This window comes from Petaurus breviceps, unplaced genomic scaffold (assembly GCF_028583685.1).
Source record: "Petaurus breviceps papuanus isolate PSGF00001 unplaced genomic scaffold, PetGlider_PUasm1.0 90743, whole genome shotgun sequence".
Classification (NCBI taxonomy): Eukaryota; Metazoa; Chordata; class Mammalia; order Diprotodontia; family Petauridae; genus Petaurus; species Petaurus breviceps.
This window is the reverse complement of record NW_027187332.1, coordinates 14,830,933-14,850,883: the sequence shown is the minus strand read 5'-3', so window position 1 is coordinate 14,850,883 and position 19,951 is coordinate 14,830,933. Positions and strand designations below refer to the sequence as shown.

At 37.7% G+C, this 19,951-nt stretch overlaps 1 protein-coding gene across 1 annotated transcript in view; it reads right to left on the bottom strand.

The window, feature by feature from the left end:
- Positions 1-19,685, bottom strand: part of LOC138145692 (heparan-sulfate 6-O-sulfotransferase 3-like) — a 140,175-nt gene extending 120,490 nt beyond the window's left edge. Inside the window, exon 1 of the mRNA XM_069067356.1 lies at positions 18,392-19,685. Within this exon, the coding sequence (XP_068923457.1) occupies positions 18,392-19,071 (680 nt within the window). The 5' untranslated portion in view covers positions 19,072-19,685. The remainder of the gene's footprint in view (positions 1-18,391) is intronic.
- Positions 19,686-19,951: the final 266 nt, after the last annotated feature.

Genomic DNA, 19,951 nt, shown 5'->3' with positions numbered 1-19,951 from the left:
CATCAGAAATCAGCAAAGAAAGTGTTGAAGAAAATGTTAATGCAGATTAAACTTTAAAATGTGTCATGCCAAATTGTTTTTTTTTCCAGAAAACTTGAAATACATTTACCAGCACATTACCACCTACAACTCACTTCACCACCTCTCCCAGCTCCTAATAAAACTCCTATTCCACAGTTTTTGTTAACTTTGGCAAGAGTTTAAGGGAAAAACTAACCAAACAAAATAATTTTCACTACAGAGTGAATAATGCATACGCTTAACTGGGGTGGAGTTATGTTCATCTTAAAACAGAAAGTTCTTCATCCTAGTGAGTTTCTAATTGGTGGGATATTTTTGGAAGAGGAACCTTGAAATGTTTCTCAATTTTAGACAAGTATTAGAATGCGATAAAAGAAAAGATACTACGACTAGAGTCAAGAAATCCCTTAGTTAAAATACTGTTTCTTGCATTTCTCACTTTGACCACAAGCAATGAACTTAATTATTTGAGCATCAGTTTTCTTATAAATAAAACAGAAATAAAAATAACTATAGTTCATCAGATTGATGTGCAAACATAAGACATGAAGAGTTTGCAAACCTTAAAGTTTTAGGCCAACTCCAAGTTTTATGTAGTGGTGTGAATAGTAATAGTAGTATTCATAATTCCTGCTATCAATTCCAGAACTTGACATACATGTCCCAGAAGACAAAAAAACAGGGTGAATGACTTGGTACCCCACTTCTAAAAGATGACCCCCAAAAACTAAAGAATTTGTTTCAGTATTAATATTACTAATTAATAATCAATGACTTAAGTCATCAAATGGTCACTTGTTAAGTTGCCTAAAGTAAATAGCAACTTATATCAGAAAATTCAGTGACTATAGGGAACGTGAAATATCCTTCTAAGAATAAAGTAATTTTTAAAAAGACATAGCTTTTAGCTTATTCAGAACTTTCTGTAAATTTACTTATAGCTTACTATCACTATGATTTGGTACTATATGACTTCCTTTTGTTTGGGCTAAATTCACCCTAGAGCATACATAGCTCTTCTCATGAAAGGCAAATACCTTGCTAACCTTAGGAAAAATCCCCTATTGTGATTTGTGGGCTCATTATATTTCTTTTTTCAGAATTTATTTATTTATTGTTTTCAACATTCCTTTCCACAAGATTTTGAGTTCAAAATTTTCTCCCTATCTCTCCCCTACCCCCACCCCAAGATGGCATGCATACTGATTACCCTTTGCCCCAGTTTTCCTTCCCTTTTATCCCCTCCATCCCCCCTTACCCTCTTCCTCCTTACTTTCTTGTAGGGCAAGATGGATTTCTATATCCCATTGCCTATATATCTTATTTACCGGTTGTATCTAAAAACAATTTTTTCACATTTGTTTTTAAAACTTTGAGTTTCAGATTCTCTTCCTTCTTCCTTCCTCACCTACCCCCATTGACAAAACCAGCAATCCAATATAGGTTATACATGTGTAGTTATGCAAAACACTTCCATAGTAGTCATATTGTGAAAGACTAACTATATTTCCCTCCATCCTATTGCGCTCCCCCCAATTTATTCTACTTTCTCCTTTGATCCTGTCCATTTTCAAAAGGGTTTGCTTCTAACTATTCCCTTCCTCAATCTGCTCTCCCTTCTATCATCCCCCCTCTCATCCCCTTCCCCTCTACTTTCCTGTAGGCTAAGATACCTAATTAAGTGGGTATGTTATTCCCTCATTAACCCAAATCCAGTTAAGATTGACTCATTCTCTTTCACCTCCCTGCTCTTCCCCTCCATTGTAACAGTTTTGTCTTTCCTCTTTTATATGAGATAATTTAACCTATTCTATCTCTTCCTTTCTCCTTATCTCAATATATTCCTTTCTTATCCCTAAATTGTATTTTTTAGTCATCATCCCTTCATATTCAATTCTTCCTGTGCACCCCCCCTCGTGTGTGTGTGTGTGTGTGTGTGTGTGTGTGTGTGTGTGTTCCCTTCAACTATCCTAATACTGAGAAAAGTCTCATGAGTTACAAATATTTCCATGTAGGAATGAATGTAAACAGTTCAACTCTAATAAATTTCTTATGATTTCTCTTTCTTGTTTACCTTTTCATACTTCTCTTGATTCTTCTATTTGAAAGACAAATTTTCTGTTCAGCTCTGATCTTTTCATCAAGAACACTTGAAAGCACTCTATTTCATTGAATTTACATTTTTCACCTGAAGTAATTATACTCAGTTTTGCTAGGTAGGTGATTCTTGGTTTTAATTCTAGCTCCTCTGATCTCTGGAATATCATATTTCAAGCCCATAGATCTCTTAATGTAGAACCTGCTAGATCTTGTGTTATTCTGATTGTGTTTTCACAATACTCAAATTGTTTCTTCCTGACTACTTATAATATTTTCACCTTCACCTGGGAACTCTGGAATTTGTCTACAATATTTCTAGGAATTTTTCTTCTTGGGATCTTTTTCAAGAGGAAATCTCTGATTCTAGAATTTCAGGGCAGTTTTCCTTGATAATTTCTTGAATCATGATGTCTAGGTTATTTTTTTTGTCATGGCTTTCAGGTAGTCCAATAATTTCTAAATTATCTCTCCTGAACTTATTTTCCAGGTCAATTATTTTCCCAATTAGATACTTCACATTATCTTATATTTTTCATTCTTCTGGATCAGTTTTATAATATCTTAATTAATTCCATAATAGCTTCCATTTGGTCCATACTAATTTTTAAGAAATTATTTTATATTACATTTTATATGGATATTGTAAACACATTTGAATATAATATAATGGTTATTTAGTGATTCCTTCTGACTTAATGTTACTTCCATTATTATGTACTCTACATGGATCAGTAGAAAAGCTTCATGGTAATACATGGGAAACTTCAATATATATAGTATAAACTGGCTTCATTAGCTTCTTCTTCAAAACAAAAGGACATGTGAAGAAAAGAATTTGGAAATATCCATTTCCACATATTAAGAATTCTGCTCTCAATCAATGGGGAGAAAAGGAATAATAGGGTATCTTAAATGAAGGAGATAGTAAGGAAAAGTTTAGGTTCCTTTCCCTGAAAAAGATAGTTTTCCTAAAGAAAAAGACATTCAAAGGAAAAAAAGAATTATTTCATCTGAAAAATCTTCTGAACTCCCTGGGAACATGGACACCCTCATGATATTCCAATATAAGCCAACTACTCTTACAAGGATATCCCTATGTTGGTTATTAGGTGAAAATGAGATAGGACAGGCCAAGAATGCCCAGAACCCACAAACTATATCAATATGCTAATAAGGATAACAGATTTAGGATGGTCCTAGTCATGGGTAAGTATGAAATTTGTCGGATGTCAGGAGAATTTGGCTGTGTGTCTAAGCAGGCTCACAATCAAAGTTAGAAAGGTAAAGATTAATTGCTAGCAGAAGATGTTCTGGCAGGCAGGCAGAATCATGGTGGGAGTAGGTGGAGATGGATCTGTCAGTAGGCAAGAGGATAAAAACCAAGAAGGAAATTGGTTTTCTTTGGGAGATATGGAAACAGACAGTAGATCAGCCAACAGACCTGAGGTTTAGGGACAACTAAGCCACTAGGTAGGGTACCCATACAGAAATATATAGAATAAGACAGTGAACTAGGGTACAAGGTAGGACTTAGTCATATAGAATAAGGTACTATCCCAATTACTTAGTACCAAGTTTCAAGGTCAGAGTGGAAGCAATAGCAAAGCAGATGTGAGGTCAAAGATCCTTTTATTTCCCCTTCATAGGGTTGGACTTGGTACTAGAGCCTAGAGTGGAGCTAAGTCAATTTGTGATGGTGAAGTGACATCAGTTTTTGGACATTTAAGGGGATGTGGGTGCAGAGATCAAACTCTTGATAACATGGGGTTATAGTTCTAGTCCCATAGCATCTAGTTCCAGCACTAACATAACAATGAGGGATTTCCAGCTTAAGGACAGAACTGAGTAAGCCTATTTCTCTAAGAATAAAGAGCTATGCTTCTCCTGAGGAGCTCTCCAGGGTTCTGAACCCTCTCTGTCAGATCTATGACTCCTGCCTACCTTGAGCTTTGCCCTCCTTTTTTAAAGAGCTCTAGTACCAGCAACCCATGTCCTCACTGATATCAATTAACCTAATAACTAGCCATGGTTCTACTTCAACTACCACCTACTTACCCTGATGCCTGTTCCTACATTGTCTTGAACTGTCAGCCTATTTTCCCATTTTGTTCTTAAGAGAAGGAAAAGAAAAAATGCCTTTTGCAATCTTTGTAATATAAAGATATTTAAGTTACCAAAAAGCAATATGGGGTAACAGCATGGAAGCATACAGGAAAAAGAGATCTACTGTTATGAGAAATCACTAAAAGGAGTCTTGTATTTAAAGTATTCTTGTTAATAAAATTATAGTTTCTATGTAGCAGACGTGTCAACCAGACTATTCTGTCAACCAGGGCACTTGTGCCTTGATTTCAAAATTGGAGATTTAGGTTTATTGGTTGACTTAGTTTTTCTGGAAACATCTTTGGAATAAAAAAGTAAAACATCTTGCCTAAAATTTAGGCTTGCATTTCTTTATAAAATAGATTGCTGAAACTGTAAGCTTAACTTAGATTTCTGGGGGGAAATATAGAAGGTATTTATACAGAGATGATACTGAGAACTTAGAAAAGGAAGCAGAATTCACTAAAAGTCAGCATAAGTCCAATAAGAACAAGTTGTGCCAGGCTAATCTCATTTCTTTAGTAAGAGTGTCACAATTAAGTTATATTAGGGAATGACATAGAGCATTTTGGATTTGTAAAGCAAATTTGTAAATGTAAAACATTTTACATTTGTAAATGTAAAACATTTTACAAAGTCTCTCACAATTTCTTTGTCAATAAAATGAAAAGATAATGAGATGAATAATAGTACACTAATTTAGAACTGATTAAACAACTGAACCCAAATATTAGTGATCCATGGATTGATATTAACCTAGGACAATGATTAATAAATGTTTTTGTGTCATGGAGCCCTTTGGCATCTAATTGTGAGACCCATGGACTCCTTTACAGAATAATTGTTTTGATTAATAATTAAAAGAAATTCTAAACTTTAGTAAGGGTTTAGTGAAATTTTAGAGACCCTCTGAAATTTATCCATATAACCACTGAACCTTAAAGTAGGAATCCCTGACCTAGAGGAAAATCTCTAGTGGAATGCACTAGAGCTCTTAGCTTGGCCCTATTTTGACAATTTCAATCAATAGATAAAAGTATAGACAGTATGTTTATGAAACTTATGGATGACATGAAACTAGGAGGAATATCTAATATGCTCAATAATAGAATTGAGATCCAAAAAGAGCTTAACTTGTTCACTTCTCCTCTCTCAAATTCATCCTCTGAACAGCTGACAACATAATCTTCCTAAAGCTCATCTCTGATAACATCACTACTCTGATTAAAAAAACAACTTTTATGACTTCCCATAGCCTTTATGATAAAATACAAACTTCTCAACTTAGTGTTTAAAACCTTTTATAGTCATACTCCAGTCTACTTTTACAGGTGAAAGATAAATTATATGAAATGATCTTTTTACCGTATTTTCTGTTTCTGACTTTGGAAACAATGAATCAAGAAACATAGTCTGTCATAACAAATAACAGAAACTTTTCTTAAGATTAGCATGGTAGCTCACTTTCTTTAAATAGAACTAGCTCCTGGTGAGAGTCAAGCCCAGGCAAAAGGGAGGGATCCTATTACCAGCTCTCATTCATTCATTCAACCAATTAACAAGCATGTACTAAGCACATACTACACGCAAGATAAAAACAAAATGTCTTCTTCCTTCAAGGTAAAATTAATTGCTCAGGATCACGTAACTAGTAAGTACATAGCTAGTAAGTAAACTCAGGTATTTGGGGGGTTTGGTTTTTTGTTGTTGTTTGTTGCTTTTTGGAGGGGAAAAGGCAGGGCAATTGGGGTTAAGTGCCTTGTTCTAGGACACATGGTTAGTAAGTGTTAAGTTTCTGAGGCTGGACTTGAACTCAGGCCTTCCTGAGTTTAGGGCTGGTGCTCTATTCACTGCACCACCTAGCAGCCCTGTTTCTCCCCCATTCTTGTTCATATTTTCACTCTTAATGCAAACATGTTCCCTCTGTTGACTATCTCCAATTTCTCCTATATATAACTTGCTTTTGCATAGTTGTTTTCAAGTTGTCTCCCTTATTCGATTATAAGCTCCTTGAGAGCAGGTTTTTCTCTGTATTCTCAGTGCTTATCACAGTGCTTGGCATATAGAGGATACCTGATAAGTACTAGTTGACTGACTGACAATAGAGAGTTGGCAACGTACAGCTCACAACCACAAAAAAGTGACTAGGGCAATCGATTAATTTCCATAAACAAATCTCCAGAAGTAAACTATCTGGATCATTTTAACAACCAGAAGCACTGTACATTAAAAGTAAAGGTAACATAAACCTAAAGTCTAGATAGCCAGTGATACCTAATGGTTCTGTTAGTTAGAGATTTATCAGTTTCTATCTCAATGCTTGAAAAATTCTACTCCATATTCTACCTTGCCTCAGATTTAAAATTAATAATTACCATTTAAATCATTTTTCCAGATATTTCCATTGAGCTGAATTTAATGGAAAAGTATAAAAAGCTAAATAATGTACTACCGTGTTTCCCCGATAATAAGACACTGTCTTATTAAATTTTTTGGACAGAAAAACACCAGCAGGCTTATTTTCAGGGGAGGGCTTATTTTAATGAACATTGACAGCAATTTTAATAAACAGGTAAATGTGAACCAAAAAATGTATCTTTATTCAATAAGCAAATCACTGGGGAAGAACAGGATGACGTGCTCACTGCTGCAGCTCTGATTGGATGCAGCTCGGAGCGCGGCGTGCATTTCACTGGGGGGGACGGTAATGTAGCGTGTAGCGCATGGGATCACCTTCACTACAGTAGCAATCTCAATAGGGCTTATTTTCGGGGGAGGGCTTATTTTAGAGGAATCTTGCACAGTAAGGGGAGGGCTTATTTCGGGATAGGTCTTATTATTGGGGAAACACGGTATTGTTTCTGTTAAATGTCCACGAAAATTAGAAAGCTTAAAAATTTGAACATGCAGGGGCAGCTAGATGGTGCCATGGAATCAGAAGAACCTGAGTTCAAGTCTAGCCTCAGACACATGACACACTTACTAGCTGTGTGATCTTGGGCAAGTCACTTAACCCCAATTGCCTTGCCTTCCTCCCTCCAAAAAAGAAATTTGAACATGAACAGCCAGCACAAGGCACAAATATTTCACCTACCTAAAGCTACAGAAGTTTCAGGCTCAGAGTCTAAAATCAAATAATAGGGAGCCAAGATTGCAGAGTTTAGGCTGCAATTCAGCAAACTCACCCATCATTCCCCTCCAAACAACTTTAAAATAATGTCTCAAATTGCATTCTGGAGTGGCAGAGCCAACAAAAGGCAGAGATAAGACATTTTCGCAACCCAGAAAAACAGTAGGTGGGGGGAGAAATCTGTGACCCTGAGGTTGGAGCTGACCCAGAACACAGCAGACACTGTGGCAACACCAACAACAGGCCATGAAGGGAGCTACAGCCAGGCAGCAGCGGCTTCCAGAGTTCTGAAAGCAGAGACATTAAGGGAGTCGGAAAACTAGTGAGAAAGAAATCACACAGGACCTTTTGCTGACACTGGATTGCCTATATGCAGTCATGGGTTGTAGTTCCAGCTTGAAGAAGAGCACTAGCACTTGCAGCTGCAGGAGAGCAGGAGAGCAGGGGCACAGGGGCCCTGTTCACAGTTTCAGGGCCAAGAGGAATGATAGCACTTGAGGTTACAGGGGAGTAGGGATCCTTGTCATACTTCTGGATTGGAGAAGAGTGCTTGTGGTCACTCACAAGGGAGCAAGGAACCTGGTCACAGCTCCAGGGCCAAGAAGAATGACAGCACTTGCAGCTGCAGGGGTACAATACACTTTCCTTGGTAAAGACCAGAGTACAGAGCAGGAAAGCAGTGACCACACTCTCCTTGGATCATGCTCCCTTGAAAGCACTGAAAACTCACAGACCCCCAAAAGCAGCTCTGAAAACAGAAGCATGAAAAACCTGAAGCTTGGAGCAGTGCCCCTTACCCCCCAGATACAGAGCCCAACTTTAAAGTTCAAATCATAGAAATAGACAATAAAAATGAACAAACAACAAGAAAATAACTTGACCATTAAAAGTTACTATTGTGAGAGAGAAGATCAAGACACAAACTCAGAAAAAGACATCAAAGTAAAAATGTCTACAAGCAAGGCCTCAAAGATAAATGTGAATTTGACACAAGTCCAACAAGAATTCCTAGAAGAGCTCAAAAATGATTTTAAAAATCAAATAAGAAAGATGGAGTAAAATGGGGGGATGAGAGTGATGGAAGAAAATTATGAAAAGAAGTCAACAACTTGGTAATAGATGAAAAAAATGAAGAAAATAACACCTTGAAAAACAGAATTGACCAATTTGTAAAATGAGGCACAAAAATCCATGGAAGAATTCCTCAAAAAGTTGAATTTGCCAAATGGAAAAGGGTATTTTGGAAGGAAGGAGAATAGAATTTTAGAAAAATTGATATGATATACTTCTGGAAAATATTAAATTGAAAAAAAAAGAAGTATGCCTTTTCTTTGCTGTACATGACACCTTCACAAACATTGACCATGTGAAAAAAAAAACTTCACAAGCAAATGAAGAAAAGCATCCTTTTCAGACCAAAGCACAATAAAAATTACATTCAATAAAGGTCCATGGGAACATAGATAAACTCTCTATAGTCATATAAAAATGCTCTAAATAACTACTGATTAGAGAAATGTGAATTAAAATTCTGAGATACCACCTGACATCTTTCTGATTGGTAAATATGACAGAAAAAGGAAAATGGCAAATGTTGGTGTGGATGTGGAAAAATAAGGACATTAATGCAGTAGTGGTGGAGTTGTAAACTGATCCAATCATTCTGGAGAGATCCAATCATTTGGAACTAAGGCCAAAAGTCTATAAAACTGCATATCCTTTGACTCAGCAATACCTCTACTACCTCCATATCCTCCAAAAAATCAAAGAAAAAGAACCTATATATACAAAAATATTTATGGTAGCTCTTTTTGTGGTGGCAAAGAATTGAAAATTGAGGAAATACCCACCAATTGTAGAATGGTTGAACAAGCTATAACATATGATTTTAATGGAATACTATTGTGCTACAAGAAATGATGAGTAGTATGGTTTCAGAAAATAAATGGAAAGTGTTGTATGAACTGATGCAAAATGAAATGGGCAGAACCAGGAGAACATTTTACATATTAACAGTAATATTTTATGCTGATCATCTGTGAATGACTTTGCTATTTTCAGCAATACAATGATTCAAAACAATATCAAAGGACTTAGCATGAAAAATACTATCCACATTCAGAGAAAGAACTGATGGAGTTTGATGAAGACTGAAGCATAATTTTTCACTTTATTCTTCTTGTTCTTTTTGCAACATTGCTAACATGGAAATATGTTTTGCAGGATTTTTTTTTTGCCTTTTGGAGGGCAATTGGGGTTAAGTAACTTGCCCAAGGTTACACGGCTAGTTTTTTTGTGTGGGTATTAAGTGTCTGAGGACGGAACTGAATTCGGGTCCTCCTGACTCTGGGGCCAGAGCTTTACTCACTGCACCACCTAGCCGCCCCTGCATGATTTCTCATGTATAATTGATATCATATTTCTTGCCTTCTTAATGGGCAGGGGAGGGTGTGTAAGAATTTAGAATTTAATTTTTTAATGATGTTAAAAAATAAATGATAAATTTTAAAAATAAAATCAGATCAAATAAGGAGTCTTAGGAGATTTGCCATCTCTCTAAATTGAATAATGGCTTCAAAAATAATATATGGACCTTAAGGTACTTCTTCATAATTTATAGTCATCTTCAAGATAAAAATCTTCACTCCCTTCAACTATCTTCTCTATATCACCATCATTATTTCCTTCTTTCAGACAAGGTGCACATTATCATTGTCACTATGAAAATGAGGTACTCAGAACTTAATAAAATACCAGATGTGTGGTCTGAAGGACAGAGATTTACATACCTTGGGTTAGATAATGTCATTTTACTAATGTAACAGATGAGTGTAATAGCTTTTCATCCAGATACATTGCACTATATTACAACCTCTGAGATTTTTCTCATATGAACTGCTGTTGTCTCACCATCTTTTTTGTATAATTTTTTGGAGGGGGAAAGGCAAGGCAATTGGTGTTAAGTGATTTGCCCAAGGTGACACAGCTAGCTAGTAAGTATGTCAAGTGTCTGGGGCTGGATTTGAACTCAGGTCCTCCTTACTATAGGGCCAGTGCTCTATTCACTGCACCACCTAGCTGCTCAAAGTTGAAAAGGAAAAAAGCTTATGGTGTGCATAGCAGCACGAGAGGATACAAAATATGTAACAATAAATTTTCATTTTAAGAAAGCCTATATGATAAATAATACTCATTATGCTGAGAATTGTCCATTTTTCTTGATTTCCTTGTGAGTTTTCTTTTGTTCACTGCTGTGCACTTTTTTACTTTGTTCTTTTTTTCCCTTCCCCTAAATCCCCCAAAGACCAGAATAAAGTTTAGATATGTTTCTCTATAGCTATAAATATATACATAAACATATAATTATATATAAACACATATGTATAAATGTATAATTTATTTTTGAACCTTAAATAAAAAGTTTTATATTTATCACTGTTAAATATTGTTTTATTGGTTTTTCTCTAGAATTCTGAATCTTGTTTTGTCATTTTTATATTAGCTATACTGTGTGATACTAGGAAAGAAACTTACCTCTCAGTGATCTAGTCACTAACTGCAGAGAAAGTACAACTTGCATAGATGGCATTTCCTCTCCCAAGAGTTTCCTATACTAATGAAATCACAGGAGTCATCTAGTTAGAATATAAGATGGAATACTGGACTTAGCATCAGTAATACCTGAGTTTGAATCCGGCCTCAGCCATTCATTAGCAATGTGATCCTGGCAAGTCATTTAACCTCTCCAAACCTCAGTTGAATCATCTGTAAAATGTAGGTCATAAGGTGTTGTGATGATCAGATAATATAATATAAATTACTTTCTAAATGTTAAAGCAAGCATATCATTGTTATTGTTATCCCTGTCTCTTTTGCAAATAGATTTGATAAGTATGACTTCTGTCACTCCTCTGCCCAAAAAGGTCTTATACTTCCCTCTTGCCTCCAGGATAAATATAAACTTTTCTATTTGACTTTTAAAGCTCTTGTCAAGCTTTCCTTTTGAAGGCTTATTACACGTGTCTCTTTCATGAATTCTGCCTTCTAGCCAAACTGACCTGTTTGTTGTTCCCCAATACAGGATTGGATCTCCTACTTTTGCATCTTTCTTTCTGCACAAGTTGTCCTTGATATTTAGTCTCTCCTAACTCTGCCTTAAAGACTCCTTAGATTCCTTCAAAATACTTCCTATAGGAAGCCTATACTGACCATCATAATTGCTAGTATCCTCTCACCAACATAATTACTTTGTATCTATTTTGGTGTTTTTTGGTAAAAAAAAAAATGTTATTCATTTTAAACTTTAAAAAAGAACATGTCATGTACACAGCAGAACATAAGAGAGAATTCAACATAAAATGAAAAATTTCCATTTCAAGAAAATCCATATAATAAGCACTACACATTGTTTTCAAAGCTACTCAGCTTTCTTTGCTTCCTTGTAGGTTTTCTATTTTGTTTCTATTTCATATATAATCTTTGTATACGTGTTTCTTTCTCCTCTACTTCTCCCCACCCCATAGAATATAAGCTACTTGAAGGCTTCATTTTGTCCTTGTATCCCTGGAATCTAGCACAGTTCTTGGCATAAAGAAAGTTTTCAAAAAATGCTTGTGGCATGAATGAATGTCTCCACCCAAGTCATGGATAAAATCAGTAATAAGTAAAAAAAAAACCCTTTATCATATTACTAGGGACATTTCTTTATGTTGATTTCTGTCTACATATTGATTTCAGTATGTGTGTGTGTATGTGCGTGTGTGTGTGTGTGTGTGTGTGTGTGTGTGTGTATTCAGAACTGTTGCTTAAGGAAGTGTGACTTCAATTAAATATACTATCAGCCAGGCTATATATCTTCATCTTATCTATAAGAATTTCCTGGAAGAGTTTGTAAAGTATCTTGCTGGATGATAGTGTAAGCTAGACAAATCTAGAGCTAAACAACAATGCCATAAGAATGCCAATTTTATGAATTATTTGGATAAAAATAGAATGCATGCTTATCAGATCTATTTCTTGGAGGCATAGCCATTAGAATACATGATAATAACACTTGATCTATCAGCCTATCAAACCAGACAAGGAAAAGTTAGTCTGGCCTGATTTCTTCTTAGTAGCCTCTTGTTCCTCAATTCAAAGATTTATGAAACACAGAAGCTTAGATAAGAATGTAGCAACAGCTTGAAAACTACTTCCTTCTGTAGAAAAGCAATCTCTTTAACAAAGAGAAAGGAGTCTTTCAGTGAAATAGTAACCAGAATTCTTCTTTACCCAAGGGTACTCTGAAAAGCTACCTTTGCTAAGGATCTGACCCAGGACTAACAGAGTCTCTACCCAAAGGACCAGTTAGAATTTGATCTGGAATTGTGCTTTGAATGAATAATTTTCTAAGTCAGAACTCCTCAAAGTAAAAAATCATCTTTGAGAAGGCTTATTCGTTCATTAACATTTACTATATAACCACAAAAGCCCCTAACACTGTATCAATAAACCACCACAGAAAGCATTATCCCTGTCCTTGGAAGACAAACACATAGTTTATTCCATTCTTACAGCATTTTCAAAATGGGAAAAGATACTCATATGTCTAGAATAGGTTAGGCAGACCTAGAGGCAGAGGGATAATGGAATTTCTGAAGACTTTTTCGAGCCCATCATTTCTATGATCCTATGTTTGACATCACAAATGGTCAGGGGATTACAATGGACAGAACCCTAGCAAAGAAATCAGAAAATGTGGCACAGTCATTTACTGGCCATGCAACCTTAGTGAAGTCATTTAACTTCTTAGAGCATCATTTTCCTTAATTGTAAGATGGTGATAACAATACCTTGCCCTGACTACCTCACAAGATTGTTGTAAGACTGTCAAATGATTTCATGAAGTGAGATAATAAGGGTCAACAATAGGAAATATTTTCCATAGAGTGAGGATGCTACTTTCTCTACAACATCATCCCTAAGACTCAATGAGATATCTACCAGGCTTTTCCTACTCCTTTTCTGGCTCACAATTAAAAAATACTGCCAATAGTGAAATATGGATAGAGAATCCCTATTCACATTGAAGGAGCCCACAGAATACTTTGGAAAATACTGTTTATGAAAAATATATTGATTGACTGGTTCTCTCCAAGAAATAATTAGTTCCCAAGGCTGTAATTGAATTGATGTTATTCAATGCAACAAACATTTATTAAGTACCTCATATGCAAAACTCATAATAACTGACAGAATCCTGATCCTATGAAATCATGACTTAATTTTTCCTCTATTGACTCTTTCTCTAGAGTCAAAATTACCTAACAACTTTATGCCTTGGCAAATCCTGAATGGTTCTTCCATTTATCTATTACATTTCCCACTGTAGGGAAAAGAAATTACAAGCAAAATATAAATATATATATATATATATAAATGTATTTAAAATCTCACTTGAACCATATAGCAATTCATTGAGGCAGATATTAGCAGTATTATTATATATACTGATAGATAGATAGATAGATAGATAGATAGATAGATAGATAGATAGATAGAGACATGTATTGGTATTATCATATATTGATATGTATCAGTATGTACCATATATCAGTATATATGACTGTTAATATCTGTATATATAAATATATATAACTGATAATACTTGCCTCAATAAGTTGCTATATTGTTTGAATGAGATGATATATGCAAAATGCTTTACAAACTTTAAATTACTCTGTAAGTATGTTATTATTAAAAAGCCCAACTCTGCTACTTCATAGCTGTATTTAACCTCTTAGACCCTCAGTTTTTCATCTATAAAAGTTGCAGGTTGAATTAGATGATCTACAAGGTCTGTTTCAGTTGAAAATTCTACAATCATTGAAACAAGACAAAACAAAAGCAGGGAATTAAAATGAGATTTTATAATAAATAAATTCCCTGATATCTTCAAAGAAAGGAACCTTCTATTTCAGCTGGTTATCATCTCTGTTCTGAAAAAGAGCCTCCCATGCATGCTTTCAAAATGAAAGATTAACACTAAGACAGACTGTGTGGAACAATAGCCCAGGGGCCAAACTGTAACTACCATTTCCCTAATTTAGGTGACAAAGGAGACTAGGCCCTACCTAAAGAGCAAAACTGTGCTGCAAAATTTAATTAAACATCATGGGTCAAAAACTGAAGTAAAAGTAAAAATAGAAATGCAGAAAATATAGCAAGGAATAATTACCAAAAAAAAAAAAAAGAAAGAAAAAGGAGAAACAGTAAGGCTACCTTTGTAGCATTTATTAACAAATTAATACAAACATACAATTTAAAAAGAGAAAAAAAGGAATTTAAGACCCAGATATTTACAAAAGAACTAAGGGAAAACAAATACCAAAAATTAAAAGAGAAAGGGCTGCATAATATAGATGGCTTCACACATAAATCAAAGCAAGCAAGTCCCCAAAATGCCAAATGGGACATACAATCAAAGAAAAGAAATGACTGAAATATCCTTGTCCAGCTGAAGGAGATAAAAAATGCAATATGAGAGCACAAGGAAAATATTCAAAGTAATAGATACTCCAACCAAGTCAAGTCAGCAAGCATGTATTTAGTACCTATTATGTGCCAAGCAATATATTAAATGATGGGGACATGAAGAAAGACAGAAACAGTCCCTGAGTTCAAGGAGTTCCCAATTTAACAAATAATTTTTTTTAAATGATGGATAGAAATCAACAGCAATGGGATAAAAGAGCAAAAATATTGGAAATGGGGAAACAATAGTAATGGGATAAAGAAGAAAATATAGAGCAGTTAAATTCTAGTTACCTCCATACTAATTGGTCTAGATAATTAAGGTCTATATACAGCTGTGGCCAGTCAGTACTTGAGCTTCATTCTCCCTCTCACCATATTCACAGGCTAATTTCCCCACCATTTCTATCCAGTTGATTCCCAGTACAGTAGGTCAGGAAAAACTGGAACATTTGTCTCATTTGTGAAAGCAAATGCCAAGATGATATTTCTCCCCCACTCCAGGTATTGATGTTTAATATGATCAATAGCTATTTTTAGGGTCCCACTAATAGGAAATTCCCCATGATACCCTGCAGGACTAGCTTTACTCATCCCAACTATACTCCCCATTCTCCTCCCCCTCCAGGTCTCTTTAGCTCACATATCTGTGGGGTTTAAGGTATACAATAGGTTTTCCTGACCTCAAAGGAAAGGCAAACATAATAACTATTCTTCTCAGCTATTCTTACTACTACCCTGACTGTTCATTAAGGCTGTTCTTATGACAATAGGCAATCTTCTATATAGTATGCTTCCAGGAGCACTGGGAAAACATTCTTGCCCTCTCCCTCCTTATCAAATAACTCCCTAATCCCCTGAATCATATCTTAAGTTCCACATTTAATATTTTAAAGCCTGTTAAAAGGCCATGTATACATGGGAGGAATAATAGGGAAGTATCAATCACTTAAACCTTGGTGTGAATGACTTCACCAGATCCCTTCCTATAAGGAGGTTAAATGGGGGAATAGTTGGAAAAATATGGGGTATTCTTAGATGGGGAGAAGAAAGAAATACAGAAGGGGGTATCTGAAGAATAACTTTAATTTATTATTTTGCCTCAGGCCAGTCCAGTTCTTCAAGTAAAAATAATTATCTTGCTCCCCACATAGAAACATATAATCTGTCATTTTCTATTGTAGATGATTGTGCATTTTCCGTTATTGAGGGTAATCCAGTAGATCATAGAAAATTACGAACCAGTAAGGACTGGCAAATAATTATATCTCTGCTACTCTGGACAGTCACAATTTTCAGCTCCTGCTATCACCTCATCACCTACTCTCCCCTAGTCCCTTAATACAGTGCTTCTCAAATAAAACAGAACTATTTTTCCCACAGTACCTAAATAAGAAAGAAATGGAAATACTCCAGGGCACCATAAAAAGTGGGACAGAAAAATAACACTATAAAGATCAGAAAACAAAGGGAAAGCTAGAACAAGGTGATCAGTGCCTAATAACCTGAAATTCAATGTAGAATATATTAATTGTGAATAGCTGGCACACACACACAAAAAATAGTTTGCTCAATAGAAAGCATGTGTTGGGAATATTTTGTCACATATGTGAAAATCTCAGCCAATAAATATAGAAATGGAGGGTTTGTGCAGAAGGAAGACTGCTATTTGTAGTGAGTTCAGTTAGCTATATAGCATTTACTACTTCTAGCATTCAGCATCATTTCACAGGTAAGTCAAAATTTCCATCTCTGTTGGAAATTTCTTCTTGTCCTAGCATTGTACAGTGGAAAGAGAATTGGGCCTGGATTTGAATGCTTGCTATTCTACTTACTACCCATGTGGCCTTAGATATGTCACTTAACTTAAAGCAGGTTCTCTTTTTTGCTCTCCAAAATGAATCAGTTAAAATGGATTATGTCAAAGGCCCCTATGTTTGAGTACTGTATAATGCACTGTTGAAAAGAGAGAGACAAACAAAAATTTTGGTTTAACCCAAGATTAGTTCTGAAAACTTTAAAGAGTACTATATTAAGAGGACAAAGGTCAAAGGAAGATAAGTGGCAAGGAACTCTCCAAAAAAGTGTATTACTGACTTGGACAACAGAGTATAAATATATTATGTTCTGAATTAGCCATTTATTGAGAAGCAAAGTTTGAAAGGATGAGTGTGACCATCTAATACCATATATAACCACAAATCTTTGTAAAAAGATTTAATAAATGCACTAAGCAAGAGGTAGTCACAATACTATGACCTTCATTTCAAATTTCAAGTCATTTCTTATTCTGACAGAAGCCTATTTTTAAATAGGAGAAACAAAGGTCCTTGAAAAACCACCACGGTAAAATTCCCATAATGAAATTATGTTCATTCTCAGAGGAATGAGGTAGAATTAGATGCTCCAGTGGTGCTGAATTCCTAAATCTGGGTAGCTTCCAGATAGCTACTGTAAGTGTCAAATGGGCTGGGGGTGGGGAGGAACCATCTACCATAAACCAACTAAGAATGAGCTTTTTAATTTCTAGTTCTTGACCACAAAATTTCTAGAAACGGTGTTAAAACACTGTTTAAATATTTCATTTTTTAAGATAAGGAATAGGGTTGAGAACAGTATTAAAATTGTAATAGCTGGTAAAAGTATCCACCCAAAATCTTTGCCCATGCCCTTCTTAAAGAATGGCAACAGAATAAGTGTTTTCATTGGTTATTCAAATGTAAAGGTTTCCTAATTCCCAACTATACTTTTTAAAAACATTAATCACTTCTACACTGGAAGAAAAGGACAGTGTTACACATTCATGTCCCAGGAGCCAGCTAGCACATTGTCAGGAACAGAGTAGATGCTCAATAAATATTTGTTCAAGATACGCATAAACAAACGTAAAGAGTCCTGCTAAGAGGCAACATCTTGAGTTCAAAACACTAGATGCTGAATAGCTTGGACCAGATCAACCCTCTGCGTCTGTCAAGGAAGAGCAAGGGTTTTAATTTCTCTTCTGAAAGAACATCAAGCCGGCCGTGCTACAATGGCTGAGCGTTGCTTATAGTAGAAGTATTTTCTTTCTTTTTTTCACCTGGGACATCCAGCATGGAGGCTATTAGCGTATCTGAGGAGCAGTTTGCCCACTCTATATTTTCCACGCACACAACTCTCATTCATTTATTTGCTTTCTTAACTAATTTGGAAGATTATGCATAAGATATAACTTTCCCCTGGATCTAACCCTTCACCTTTGAACCAAGAGGCCCACAAGCAATACATATATACCCAGTCTTTCTAAATTTCTTTAAATATGGGGGAGGGAGAGGATGGGGTAAGGAGTGAGTTCAAGACCAGAGGATCAGACAGAGGTTCTTTTTTTACCTCCTTCCACTACCCCCAAGCCCAAGAGTAGTACTTTGGTCCAGCACACGCGCTGGAGAGGAATTGCCCTGTGTCTGAGAAATAAGAGGTAAGGGAAGGAGGGTGATAATCATAGTGTCAGGAAGAAAAAAAGTGTCCGAAAGAGAATGACCGTACCTGGTGCGGCTGTGGTTTCGGGGGCAGTCCTTCTTCTCCATGATGGCCGGCACACAGTTGGTGAGCTCTGTCCAGTCGGCGTGCAGCCCACAGCTCCAGCCCGTGGAGAAGCGCGAAAAGAGCCACGTCTCCTTTTTGCCCGGTCGGTGGCAGGTGCATTTTTTCTGGCCAGGCTTGCAGCTACAGGGCTGCTCCAGGCGGATATTCTTCACTAGGTGCCGCCCGAAGGTCGTGCCCCCGGTTTTCTGGATGTGCAAGAAGACGATCACGTCCCGCCCTTTGATGTTGAAATCCACGAAACGAGTCAGGTCCTTCACCGAGAAGTTGAAGCGGGGCACAAATTTGGGCAGAGAGCCGTTGTCCGGGGACTCTCGGTCCTGCTCTTCCTCCTCCTCTTCCAACTCCTCGAATTCTTCCTCTGCCTCCTGCACTGACCCAGAGAGCTGTGCCGCCGGTGCCCTGGAAATCTCAGCTTGCTGGTCCCGGGGCGGGGGTTGCGGCTGGTCCTCTTGAGGACCCGCTGGGGCGGCTGCAGCCTGGCCCGACTCCCCAGCGCGGAACTTGTCCCCGAAGTTGGTGCAGGAACTAGTGCAGGTGGGGGACACGTACTGGTACATGATGATCAGGAATAGGAGCGTGAGCACAGGCGTGAGCAGCCACTTGTTGAACCTCTCATCCATGGTCCTGCTCTCAGGCCAGAAGGCGAAGCGGCGGCGGTGGGGGGGGCGGCGGCAGCTGCTCCACTGAAAGCCCGCGCTGAAGTTTGGACTCCGGGCTGCGGCTCGGAGCCCGCCGCACCTCCATCCCCCTGTGGCCAGGCAGGCGGGACCCTCCGCAAAGGCGTCTGGCTGGCTGGCTGCACTCCGGCACTCTGGCGGCTTGCTGCTGCTGGCTCCCGCGGGGCTAAGGGAAGGTGGAAAAGCGAACCTGGCTCCCCTAGCCCACCGCTACTGCGGAGGAGAAAGAGAAGGAGGAGGGCGAAGATGAGGTGCCCGTACCCGGCACTAAGGGGCGGCGGCTGCGCGAAGACAGTTCCGGAGCTCAAAAGATACTCTCCCTCTACTCTCCCCCTGGACTCCTAGATCCGTTAGTCCTGCGGCTAGCCAGAGAAGGAGAGAGCTGTCAAGCGTCTCTCAGACCAGAAACGCGCCTCAGGGAGCCAGACTGCCGCGGGCTCCTAAGCACTTACTAGCTGCTCTCGAGTCCTCAACCTTCCCCTCTGGTAACTGAAAACCAGTGCTTCGACCCACACCCAGAGGCTTCATCTTCTTCAGAAGGAGCATGGGTACCAGGAAACAGGAGGAGGAGCTTCGGCCCCTGGCCCCTCACAATGCCCCGCCCGCCCTAGCCCCTGCTCTACCCACCACCACCACCCAGGCACCCTCCCACTCTGGGAAGCCTTGGGGCAAGGAGAGCGCCCAGCTGCGTGCTGGCTGGCTTTTAGCTGCCAGCCCCGCCCCCCCCCCCCCCCCCTGCAAGTTTGCAGATGAGCCAGGGGGAGCAGAGAGAGAAAGGAGCCTCAGGCGAGTCAGTGCACCGCCTCTTCGGAGAAGTCCCACT